Below are 13003 nucleotides of genomic sequence, written 5' to 3' on the forward strand. Positions count from 1 at the left end.
CTGAGACCTGTGGCCCATTGTCATCCCTGCAGGATTAACCTGAGTGAGCCGGGGGCTGTAAGAGGCTTATTCCACTTTGTGTCTCCTCCTAAAAGCTGTGACGCATCCCTGTTTTCCTGCGTTTCCTTACATCCTTTGCTCCCCACAGTCACTTCCCTTGGACCACTTCCTTTGGACCACTTCCTCTCCTCCGCCTCTCACTCTTTCGTCTGCCTTCTCTCTTTCTGTCCATCTGTCCATGAACTGGGTCATAGCTCATAACTTTCCCTTCGTTGAACCTTTGCACGTTTGCCGCCAGCAGAATTCCCGCCCGCCTCCACCGTCAGAGCAGAACTAATCCTACCTACTTCTTTCACTTCCAGGGTTTTGATCCACAATATACTGTACTATTAAAATAAAAGGTATTAAACATGGATGAGATAATCCACGACACTTGAATTTTCCGTGGTCCATCTGTGTCACGCATGTCACAGGTCATACAGTCCAAAGCCGGCCTCTGCAGGCACAGTGACTAATACATGTTTATGTTTTTTCCCCAATATAGTTAAAAACGAACAATTCACATTGAATACATGTTTGGTACATCCTGGATGGTTCGCCAGTCCATCTAGTGTCTCGCCTTTGCCATACAATCGCTGGGATAGGCTCCAGCATCTCCATGACCCCAAAAGGGATTAGGCGGCTTTGAAAAATGGTTAGATGGATGCAAATCGAAATTGCATTTTCTAAACAAACATAAAATCATTTTTATTCCCACCCTCATGCCGTTCTGTATTTTACTTTATAATCTTCTGAGACAAGTCTGTAAATCTGTGGTCTACGTTCAGTGCAGGACATACTATGCCAACAAACAGCAGAGACTGTTGTGAGCTTGAAACACACAGACCGACGGGTTTAAAAACACCTACAGAGGCAGAAACATGAAAAATTCCGTCTCAAGTGTTTCTGGTTTTATGTTGGTTCTGTCAGGGTCGGGTGCTGGACACAAACGCAGGACGCCAGCGGATACGTATAACTCGAATTTAATCGACTATTCTCGTGAGAGTACAAAAAAAACGAAACGATCCTGTGACCATGACTGGGTTGACAAAGAATATATACAGTGACTAAAGTGGAAACAGGTGAAAACAATCAATGAGGTAAAGACAACTAGTGTAACTAGTGACCAGAACCGGAAGTGTCAAAATAAAACAGGAAGTGAATCAAAAACAATAACGGCCCCTCCTGGTACCTAACAGGTTCCTCGGATTTCTCCAACCACTTCAGGTTCTGTTTAGGACAGTTCAACCTCAAGGTCTTTTTTTGTAAGCAGCTAATACGAAGCGGTCTTCCTCTTTCAGTTCACAGGCCTCAGCACCACCAGTGGCGTTGACCAGATGCTGGTGCTCCACACATCCAACAAGGATGACATCCTGCTGTGTCTGCAAAGAGGAGAACTCTGCCCCAATCAGGACCGAGTGGGTGAAGTGGTTGGAGCGCTGGTGGACTACTTCACACGGTCAGTCCCAGACCATTTTTTCTGAAACCATTTCTCTCTTCTGTTGGTTTAAAGTAATGAAAGGCAAAAAACTTTTTTGCCGGTTTGGTCACCTACTTTGTGTTTGAACAAGATTACCTTGACAACAACTCAAAAAACAACATCTCAAAAACCTAATAACAAACCTATTTACGTACACAATAAAGACAAATATGGCCTGGCATGTCTCCTTAATTAAACCATAGTCCAGGTGAATACTTGATTTTGATTGGTTGCTGGGTGTGGATTAAAAAGTGATAGGAGAGGAGGAGCTTGTCTATATCAGCTGACCTCATTAGACAATAGACTGCATAGAAAGTTCGGTTAGCAGAAAACAGCTGTTTTTTTAAAAAACATCATCTACCTCATTGGGGAGTCCAAACTCAGTTATCCAGCCTTATGGGAATTAAAATAAAGTCTTATAAGTTCTCTTGTCATTTTTGTAGAACACATTAATTAACCTTTGCTGGATTAGCACCTTGTTACTAAATCCTCAACAATTTCATTGATCAAGTGATGAAATGATTTTCAGAAAGAAAGGTTGCAGGATTGCCTTTCAGAAAGTGTTTTGGGAGGTTTGTGCCATTTCACCTGAACGTCCTTCTAGCAGACCCGACTCCAGCACCACATACACACACACACACACACACGCACACACCTACGCACACACCACCACACACACAGACAGACAGGAGTTGTCTTGTGGGGACTGTTGAGGTCGTGTGTGTTGATCAGATGTTTATGTGGCACTATAAGCTGCTGCTGCTGCTGCCTCAGCAGCCGCTCTGCTGCTGGAATCCTGAAGCATTAATCCTCCAAATCCTGTCAGGTCCATGCGAGTGACGCATGACACAAACAAGCACACATGCATGCCCCGTGTTTATTACCAACCTCTCTCCTGATGGGGGCCCAGTCTCAATAAAAGGGAAGTTATGAACTTTACTCTGAACTTAGAAAAAATATTGTTTTTGTTACTTTAATAAAACGGTTCAGAAATGTTCTGTTTTGCTTTAGCTAAAATGCATTTTAAAATATAAAATATGTACATAAGACATGTTTCATTCTTTTCCTTGTTTCATGAATAATGAAAAATAAATTGTGTTCTGCAAATCCAAAATAAAACAACAAAAATAGATTAAAAAAGGTAAAAGCTACAGCATTATGCCACATGATATGAATGTGAATGAATGGGAAAAAACAACAATAAAGAAAAGAGTTGCAGTCTGCAAAGGATTATAAAACCAAAAGGTAAAATTAACTTCTAATACTAAAATGCTCATGTTTGTGACAAAATATGTAAAGAGTTTAGCATATGTTTTTTACAAATAAAAGTGTTTAAATAGATTAAAATAAAATGTTACACTAAAATGCAAAATATTGTTAACATAAAAAATGTGTATTATTTCTTGGTTACCCTGGTTACGCTGAAGTGTGCCAAAAAAAATCAAAAATTCTAAAAAAAAGAGACGTTTTTCAATTTTTTGAACCTGAATGAAAAGTTAACAAAAATTTATGTGATAATTTTAAAAAAGTGGAAAAGGAAGTAATATAAACCCAGGTTTTCAAATAAAGACATCTTTTTATGTCATTGAAAGTTTTTATTCAAATACCTTGAGTGTTTAATCTAAATATAGGTCCCACTTACTCTTTTGTGTGATGTGTCATAAAGCAGTTAGCTGACTCATCACTTTATTCGGCAGGGGTGCCCAAATTCAGGCCTCGAGGGCCAGCCTCCTGCTGGTTTTCCAGAAATTCTGCCTTATTTGCTGCTGATTACCTGGATCAGGTGTGTTTAGCCAAAAAGGAGCTTTAATGGCAGGTTGGTTGGAAAACATGTTGGACACCGGTCCTCGAGGCCTGGATTTGGGCACCCCTGCAAGTTTATCGTGACCAAGTGACAATCCCATGACTATTTTTAGGGCTGGTTTGAAAACCCAAAAAGTTCAGCCAGGTCAGTTCATCAAGTAACCACCAGGGAACCGGTTCCACAATCAACCTAACCTTTATTTAATTCGATGCTACAGTCCAACTTTGGGACACCAAAAAAATTAAAGTCTAGATCAGTTTTACTTCTGCAGTTTGATTTAATGACAATGAAAATCAGTTTTGTCAACTTTGATTTATTTTGTATTTAAGTTTAAAGTTGCTTTTTCATTACAATTTTTTCCTTGCTACATCGCGGTTCACCTTTTGCGGTTTCACTTTTCGTTCATGTTTTTCAGTGCAATTATGGATGTTTTTTTTTCTTTCTTAAATTTAACGCGCACTGTGTTTCGTGTCCCGTTTGGCTAAAGACTTTGTCGTTCTCCTCCATACTATCCTTCCTGTAAACAATGGATTGAGTCTGCCAAATCTACATAAATCTTTGGCCTGGAGTTAGGGTTGGGAAAATGCTCATGTATGTCTGAGAAAAGTGTATAAAGGAAGGGGTTTTACAGCCTTAAAACATATGCAATCCTACTTTGTGGATTTAACCTTTTGCAAAATTCTTTAGATCTTAACCCCCGCGATAAACGAGGGAACGCTGTATGTAATGGGTTCACAATGTATTGTATAATTACACAAAATTCATTTAATTTTATTTTTATTTTAAATCTGTTATTTTAAATGTGTTGCATGCAATTAGGGTCCTTCAGACCTGGGTATAAGTTGATGCTTCCCCCCCTCTCTTCCCTTTTTGCTGTTTTCCTAATTGGGAAGAGGTGAGCATGATGGAGATGTCTTTCTTTATATTTCATTTTGGTGCTAATTTGAACTTTGCATTTTTAGTTTCGGGCATTGTGTGAGCGTGGCACGTGTTGACGCCATATTTTGTTTCAACCAGGTATGTCTAACCCTTTTCGCTGTTTTCCTAATCGAGAAGAGTTTTGTGCATTGTGCGAGCGTGGCACGTGTTGACGCCATATTTGGTTAATAAACCCAGACTGCTCCAAGAAAGTTCCTCCGGCGTCTCGTGGCTTCCTGAAGTTGCACAAGACAACGCAGAGCAGAGACGAAAAGCAGTTAGATGTACACTGGAGTTATTGGATTGGGTCACCTGGTGACCTGACTTGGGTCAGCTTTTTCCAAGCTGCCAGGAAGTGAGACAACCAGCTGGTGTGTTTATCCTTCCCACTTGCCCATTTTTGAAAAAGACTTCCTGTCAAGGTGGCGGCTTTCTTTGTATGACCATGTCCAAATCATGTGACCACATCCATCGTTCATCTCTGCCCTGTCATTGGTTGGCTGCATTTGTGTGTTATCAGTAGCAGCTTCTCGGTGAGGTTTTTTTTTTTGTTGGTTTTATGACTCGTCTGCTTTAATTTAGGTTTGTTGGAGGAGGTGGCGGCAGCGTGTTGTGGCAGCTGGGTGGGTCTGATTTGTGACTCAGAGGCCAGCCGGCCTTTAGGGAGCCGTTTCAACTCTCTGTGGCGATAGTGCCACCATCTGTGGTGGGCGAGGGAGAGATGATGCTTCATGAGACATCGTGCAGAAAATGACATGTCCCTCTTTGCAGTCGGTCAAAAGGTGGAGGGGGTGATGGCGGTAGTGGGGACGTGCAAAAACACAAGAAGGGACATCTTAGGCTTGCGGTTCCCCCTTTGCAGCAGTTAGTTGAATAAAGATGTGAGAGGCTGTCATGCTACCTGTGGACCTCAGAGGCAAGAGGTGAGATCTGACTTCAGGGATGCAGAGGATGCCCCCCCCCCCTCATTAGTTGTTTTTTCCAGGCTCTACCTTCCCCTGCCATCTCTGATTCACTTCTGATCTGTCAGAGCCCAGAAATTGTTTTGTTTTTGAAGGGTAAGACCATCTGCTGAGCCAGCTGGGGGAGTTATTAGGGGGTACAAGTAGGATTTAGGGGCATGATCTTTTCTTAAAAGCTCTAAAGGGACTTCTTAAGGAAAGACTTAAAAAGAAGGACCAGTACTGATTTAAAGCTCAATGTGTTTTTTCCCCCCCGACTTGTGGTTCCACAGAGATCGTCCACAGACCTCCACTCATGAATTTAAACACAAATATAGAATAAGCATTTCATTTATAATTCTTGATTCAGTTTTCTTGACTTAGAGATGTAAGGCGACTGTGAGGCTCTGACATTGTGAGCATACGGCGCACGCTCCTTTCCATCTGGACTCTGGGATCATTGGAATCATGACTAAACTGGATTACAATTTGAATGATTTTATTTATTGCCTCATAAAGATTTTCCTCCTGTTTATGTGAAACCATCTCAGTAGTCATTCCAGACTTTATTGACTTTATTTTGTGGGAGAAATCCAAGAGTTAAACAGGGGAGACCATCTTGATATCTAAGATGAGACTGACTTCAATCTTAATAGACTAACGATTTGTACATATTATATCACATTTATGTATTGTACATTGTACTTAAGTATATATATTTATATCTATTAATGTAAAAATGCAATCCTGTAATAACATTGCATAGAAATAACATTGGGGTACATGAATTCTGGAGAATATGAATTTTTCTAATCAAGTTATTATTTCTCTGGTACTTTGTCTAATCACTTTGTCTTTTTTAAAGTGTTTTTTCTGTGTTTTTTTTTCATCTGTTGGAAACATTCCCACATTCTGAAACCTTTCATCTCCGTGCTTCATAGCTGTTTTCATTCTGATCAACCACCTATTCCTTGGTCTCACATGAAAGAACTTTTGATGTTTGTCCAGATGCAGTTTGGTAGTTCTTGGTGTTCTGTTGTCGTGCAGAGGCTGCCTGTGGCTGCAGATGACATTCAGTTTGTAGAACTTTGTAGAACTTGGACTCCTAAAAGATTGGAATCTCTCCTGAACCTTTCTCCTCTGTTCAGTCCAGTACATCATATTTCCTATCATGGACTGGTCTGTTTTGAGCAGTTACCAGAACTGAGAGTAAAGACGACCATCGGCGCTTTTATCTTTTCGTGTTCTGATTTCCCGTCAGTCTTGAACTTTCTCCATCTTTCCAGTTTGTGTGTTTTTTTCTCGGCCCCTCTCTTCTCTTGCTCTGCTCCTCCTCTTCAGCAGAAGCATAAATAGACATAGAAGGACCTGGAACTGTGTAGCATTAATAGCAGCCTTCTGGGTCCCCCGCCTCAGAGGAAGAGTGAAAGCATTCGGTTTGATTGACCTGAAATCGTCTCTGTGTTTCTGATGTCTTCGACTTTGCTGTTTGACCTCCACAGTTTGTCTGTCAGAGCAAATGTGAGCCACATCCGATCCCCCACCCCCGTTTCTAAATTAATTTTCAGGTCATGAAAGGCGTCATCTTTATCCCAGCATAGCCTCCTCTTGCTCCCTCCTCCTCCCTCTCCCTCTGCGGCTGTCCTTGATGCGTTTATCACTGCTGGTCCAGTTAGTTCGTCCTACGAGTTAGTTCCCTGTTCCATCTCTGAAACCAGATCCCGTTCCAAAACCAGCATCTGCCTGTTCCAGCAGAGTTTAGATGGGTCCATGTGGTCTTCATGCGGGCTGACCCGCTTTCAGACAAAGTCATGTGCTGTAGCAGTTTGTTTTAGTTTAGCCACAAATTGCATTTTAAAATGTTACTGTTGATTACAGCCAATTGTCCACCTCAGTGTGTGTGTGTGTGTGGGGGGGGGGGGTCATGGGACATTCATCCAGTTAAGTCAGTGTGTGAACCGAAGGTTGGTTTTACCCATTGATATCAGAGATTTCCGCCGTTTTTGGTGGAAATCAGCCGTGCGGTTTTTAGCTCGGACCCATGTTGTCATATGTGTTCTCTTCAGACGGGTCTCTTCAGATGAGGTCTCAACGCAGGCATGACCTCATCTGAGCAGAGCGCCATCTTCTGATGTTCGGGCGATGTGGTCCGGGCGATGTGGTCAACCTGCAGTCGTGTGATGTTGTTCTCTTGTAGAGTTTTGGGAAGCTGATGTTTTATCATAATTCTACAGGACTTCATGTCCAAATCAACATTGTCCCCTTCATGAGGTTCTTTGACTGCCTAGCAACCATTGCTGCGGTAACAGCAGCGTCTGTGTCAGCGTCATCAGACCCAGCAGGATCCCCTGAACCAGCCTCACTTCTCTCAGGGGGCATTCTGGGAAAAATGACTCACAATGTAGAGAGGCTCTGATAACAAGCAAGGGTGTGTGTGCGTGTACAAATCTAGTCTGTGCAGTCCGGAGTACACCTGTGATGACAACTTTAAGCTTTCTGAGTGATTCTCTTGCTGAACACAGATCGGGGTCCATTTTGGCACAAAGATTAGAACCCGTGACTTCCTATTCGAGGCTGCTTTAAAAACCAAATTGGCTGGAGCCAGGTCACATGTTAACCAGTAGGGAGTTTGTTGCAGTTACTCTCCATTCAAACCAATGTAAACTTGGTCCAACTTCACTTCAGATTCGAATTTTAAATATTTTTTTTGACAGATTTGATTGGTTTTCTTCTAGTTACTTCCTAACTGTAAAAGATTACAGATTATTTTTATTTACACTACTATTATTTTCACTGTAATTTGTGTAACTAGAAATCTGTATTACTTTGAAATTATTTTCCACCAAAGAGCAGGAGAAGTTAAAGTTAGCGTTCCCAGGTATGAGCAGATGTGTTGCAGAAGATCTTACAGCCGCAGATGTTTGATGACAGCCTGCTGATGAAACCCCCCATTTTCCATCTCCCATCTATTTACACTTTCTCCCTCTAGCTTATAGCCCTTCATACCTTCAACCTAACATTACGTGCACGGTTCTAGCCGTCTACAAGTGGATGCATCAGAATGGAGCGAAGCTTGTGGCCTGGTCCCGTGTATTTTCCATGTCACAAATACGATCTTTTTCCAACTGCAATTTTTTCTTTTGCTCCTGTTTCACAATAATTTAAATAAAGAAACACTCAATTTAAGGCTTAATTTTCTTTATACATGTCCCCCGCTATTCAAAAAATGGTACAATAACGTGACAAAAACATCATTTTCATCTGAGTGTTTTTTTAAGATGTGAGAAAGGGTCCTGAAGTTGTTCCTGAAGGCTAAACTCTGAACTTTTAAGTTGGGTTTGACTCCAAAGTTTATGATTGTCATTGACTGTAGAGGTGTTCTGTCCTGCCAGTTCAAGTTCTTTTTCTTTCTGTCTTATTTGGACCTGTGTTTGGTCTTCTTCACATCAGAGGCACACTGTTAAAATAAAACAATGAGTCTTTTCAAGTTTTCCTTACTGGTTTGTTTAACCACACAGACATAATGATGGAAGAAGGGAATTTAGATGTTGAACTTGCAGCTTTTTAACAGGAACTTCTGTGATGAGGCACATTTATGAACAAAGTAAGATCTATGGAAAAACTTTCTAACCCTGGGCTCCAGCAGTGTTTAGGTGACAAAAGCAAGTTTTTAGAGACTTGAATGTAGTGGGTAAGCAGTGCAGCCCCTGATGCACAGCCAGCTTGCTCGGTTTTTGCCTTGAGGGTGTCGCATGGCTCCTTGATGGCAGAGAAGCAGCAGGTGTGATCTCACATCCCAAAAAAAAAAGGTGATGAAGTCAAACCACATCCGAGTGACTCAGTAACAAACCCCCCCCCCTGACCAACCCAGTGTTTATGTAAGGACTCATCAGACCCGGTCAGATCTGACTTCCAGCTTTCACGGAGGATCACAGATGGGAGGAAGTGACCTCAGATTTTCTCCTGGCTCTCTTTAGCATCTGAGAAGAGGAGCTGCAGATTGGTCAAGGCTGTTTCTGCAGGGAGGGTGCACAGATATTCCCTCCAATTTTTTCGAGAATTGTATGTGTTCCCCTTTTAATCATTTCAAATATTTTTTGCCCAATTAAGTCGTCTTTTTTTGTTCTCTCCACTTTTATTTTCACTGGCTTTCTGTCAAGAACATTGATTTAAAGCCTGTTCTGTGGGATCACAAGCACCATAGCATCAGACTCAGTAAAATAATTTTTAAGTGTCCATAAAGGAGACAGCAGAGCTATGTATCCACTTAAAGAGGTTCTGCCTGAGGAGGAAGAAGGAGGTGGGGGTCCCACAGCTCTTCCAGGAGCTGCCGTGCCCCAGTTCTGTCTGCAGCTCGTCTCTGAGAATTACTCTGCAGCAGTAGGACCACAGACTGGAAGACTTGTTGACATGTGGAATCCCAGAGGGAACACAGACATGTTTTGAGATCAGAGATGAGTGTGCGTCAGCAATCAGAGATGACACATGTCCGAGGGTCTGTGCTGCAGGTTTGACTGATGTCTGAAGGAAGAACTGAAAAGAATCCTCTTCAGGTGTTTTATCTTTGCAGAGATCCTGCTGTGCTTAGGACTGTTGTCCTGCCAGAGTCAAACAAGTGTCTGCAGGCTCATTTAGTAAAACAATGGCATGTGCATTTAAATTTGACTCTAAAAAATGACTGAAAAACAAATCATCACTCTTCCACCACCATGCTTGAGAGTTTGTAAATGGACATTTCCTCTCCACTTCGGTCTTTTGTGTTTCAAGGACAAAAGACCAAGCTTCTACGCTGCTTTTTGGGGAGGAGTTGAGCTGTCCATTGTTTTTTAGTCGATGGTTCAAATCCACTGTCGAGTCATACCAAAGACTCTAAAATTGGGATTCAATGCCTTCATGCTTAACACTCAGCATTAAGGGTTTGGCTTGGGGGGTTAAAACACCAAATAGTTCCCTTGCGCGGCTGTTTCAGCAGCTAGCAGCTCCTCCAAAAAGGGGTTAAATGCAGAGAACAAATTTCACACACCCAGGTGTGTGACAGCTAATGGGACTTTAACTTTAACATGAAATTGTCCTTGTTCCTTAACTCTTATAACTCCATCTTTGGATTTATGAGTTCTACTGAAGTAAAGATTGATTTAATCTTTTTCTGAGATGCAGCTTTTAAGTTATAGCACTTTTTGACTAAAATCTGAGTGTTCTTTCACGTATCGTATTTCTTACCACAAAAAGCATCTGATAAAGGTCATGCATTGCTGCTGATGATCTTGAGCAGTGGCAGGAACTGCACAGAGAACATTTTTGTGACGCTAACGACTCATGTTCAGGTGAGTCAGCAGATCTGGATGAGAGGAAACATCATCCACGTCAGCAGGAAGAGTGAAGCAGCAGTTTTACCTGCGGTTTTCAGACACGTTTTCTGAAGTGCTGCTCTCTGCGTGAACTACCCTCCATGCTGGTCACATAAGTACAACTCGATTTCCTGACAAGTTTGGAAAGAATTTCTTGTCACGTCTTTAAAGGCTCGATTTGATTACGATTATGCAACCGCTGATTATGTAACGCTGCAGATGAAGTTTAGAACAATTTAGGTTCATGAGAGAAACTTCTGTGAGGAACACCTTCATCAGAGCAGAACCTCATGGGGGTTAGCTAGATCACGCGGGGCAGAGAGAATCATCAGCGTGTTTGTTTACTGTCATTTTCCATAAACAGCAGCAATGAAGCAGACTATCATGTTTGCTGATGAAGCAGAAAATGTTGATCCTTTAGTTAGGATTCACAGGAAGTGGATCTATGAGCCCCTTCCTGTTCTCCTGGAGCTACATCATGAGAACCACTAAAGTTCTGTTTCTATTCTTACAGATCATTTCACTTTTTCTGAATTCCATCTGTTTGTAATCTGTTTTCCTGCTCGGCGTAAAGGATGGTTTTCTCCCTGTAGTCTCCCGGAAGCAGAGCTCTTTGTTTACCTGTGATGCTCTCCTGATAGCTCAGCATGCCAGCGCTCTTGCATAACATCAATAATTATGTAATCTGCATGAACGGACACCTTCCAAACTTCCGAGACGCGCCGGTGAACTCCTGCCAGCCGATGCCGCATCGCTGCCAAGTTGGCTTGAGCGCACCTCATTCCTGGTTCCGAAACACATAAACAGCATCTAGAAAACAACCACAGAGCTTTTCTGTGACTTCACGGTCACGTCTGAGAGCTGAACTCTCTGAAATAATGTTCATGTCTGCAAGTTGAGGGGAGCTTTGGGGGGAAGAATCCACGGCGAGATGGCTGGTCTTTGAAGGCCCTACTTACCGTACCAGGTCAAATTAGGATCTAATTATATACCCTTACCAGTATGGTTTTAGGAAAAAACATTCCACTTACATGGCACTGGTGCATTTAATTACTGAAATCTATAAAGCAAAAAATAGAAAAGAGAACACAGTTGGTATCTTTCTAGATTTGTCAAAGGCATTTGACACTGTTAATCATACTATTCTTTTGGATAAACTTGCACTTCTTGGCATCACAAACAACTCTTTACTTTGGTTTACTAGTTATTTAACTGATCAATATCAAACTGTAAACTACAATGGACTATTATTCTTCTACAATGTGGTTTACCTCAAGGTTCCATTTTGGGTCATTTTTATTATATGTCAATGATCTACCCAATGCATCAGTTAAACTTTCTAAAATATCATTTGCAGATGACACCAGTGTATTCTATTCCCATAAGGATTTAGATACTCTTAAAAACGTTGTAAATGGTTAACTTGACAAGATATCCACTTGGTTTAAAGCTAACAAATTGTCACTCAATATAAAAAACCACACTTTATATTGTTTAGTCTAAAATAAAATGCCATGGATTTTTTTTTAAAAATACAAATAATATTCCAATAAAGAATGTTAGCTTTGTTGGTTTTCTTGCTGTACTAGTGGATGAATCCTTGTCCTGGAAATCTCATGCTAGTTTTATTGGTACAAAATTGCCAAAATTATGGGTATCATAGGTAAAACCCGTCATTTGATAAATACAAAGGTTGCAATTATGTTTTACTATTCAATGATATATTCATATATTAGTTACTGTAATATTGCTTGGGCTAGTACACATCAAACTAAACCTGAACCTATTCTGCGTCTACAAAAACGAGCTCTGAGAATAATATTTAATGTAGGACATCGACATTCATCTCAACCTTTGTTTTGTCAGGCCAGTGTCCTGAGTGTCTATCAAGTTAACCAACTTCAAACTGGTCAGTTTGTTTTCAATTCTATTGAAAAACCTCTTCCTCAACATTTCACCAACATGTTCAATTCTAATAATGAATTTCATGAATATCCAACTCGGGGTGCCTGTCTCATCAGAGCACCTTTCTCTTGCATAACTCAGTCACAGTTTAGTGTCCTATACAGAGGATGTAAAATTTGGAACAGTCTTCCTTCCTCTTTCAAAGAACTTTCACAAACTCGGTTTAAAAAAGCTCTAAAAAGCTTTCTTCTTAACAATGGTGCTTTTCCATATGGCATGTGTTTTTAGTTTGATATAAGTATGTAAGTGCATGAATTGAATATGTATTGATTATTTATATGTATTGTTTTTACTGAACGGTATTGTTTTTTAGTTTATAGTGTCATTATGGGGGTTGCCACATGTTAAATCCCTTGTGGGTTTTTGGCAACCATCCATCACATCCGCATTGTTTTACAGTCAGTTTTTATTTCCTTTTTTTTGATAAGTGTTAAATGAAATAAATACATAAAATAAATATATTAGAGTGAATAGAAAACCAGATTATGATATATGAAAAATAGACTTT

General features: G+C 40.8%; 1 protein-coding gene across 3 annotated transcripts in view; it reads left to right on the plus strand.

Moving 5' to 3' along the window:
* myo1g (myosin IG) overlaps nt 1-13003 on the plus strand; it is a 47099-nt gene that overhangs the window by 32593 nt on the left and 1503 nt on the right. For all 3 annotated transcript variants that reach the window (XM_078954744.1, XM_023960026.2, XM_023960027.2), the window contains exon 21: nt 1341-1498. In XM_078954744.1, coding sequence (XP_078810870.1) covers nt 1341-1498 — 158 coding nt within the window. The remainder of the gene's footprint in view (nt 1-1340; nt 1499-13003) is intronic.

Source organism: Oryzias latipes, chromosome 11 (assembly GCF_053564925.1).
Source record: "Oryzias latipes strain Hd-rR chromosome 11, Olatipes_Hd-rR_3.1".
In the NCBI taxonomy this organism is placed as follows: domain Eukaryota; kingdom Metazoa; phylum Chordata; class Actinopteri; order Beloniformes; family Adrianichthyidae; genus Oryzias; species Oryzias latipes.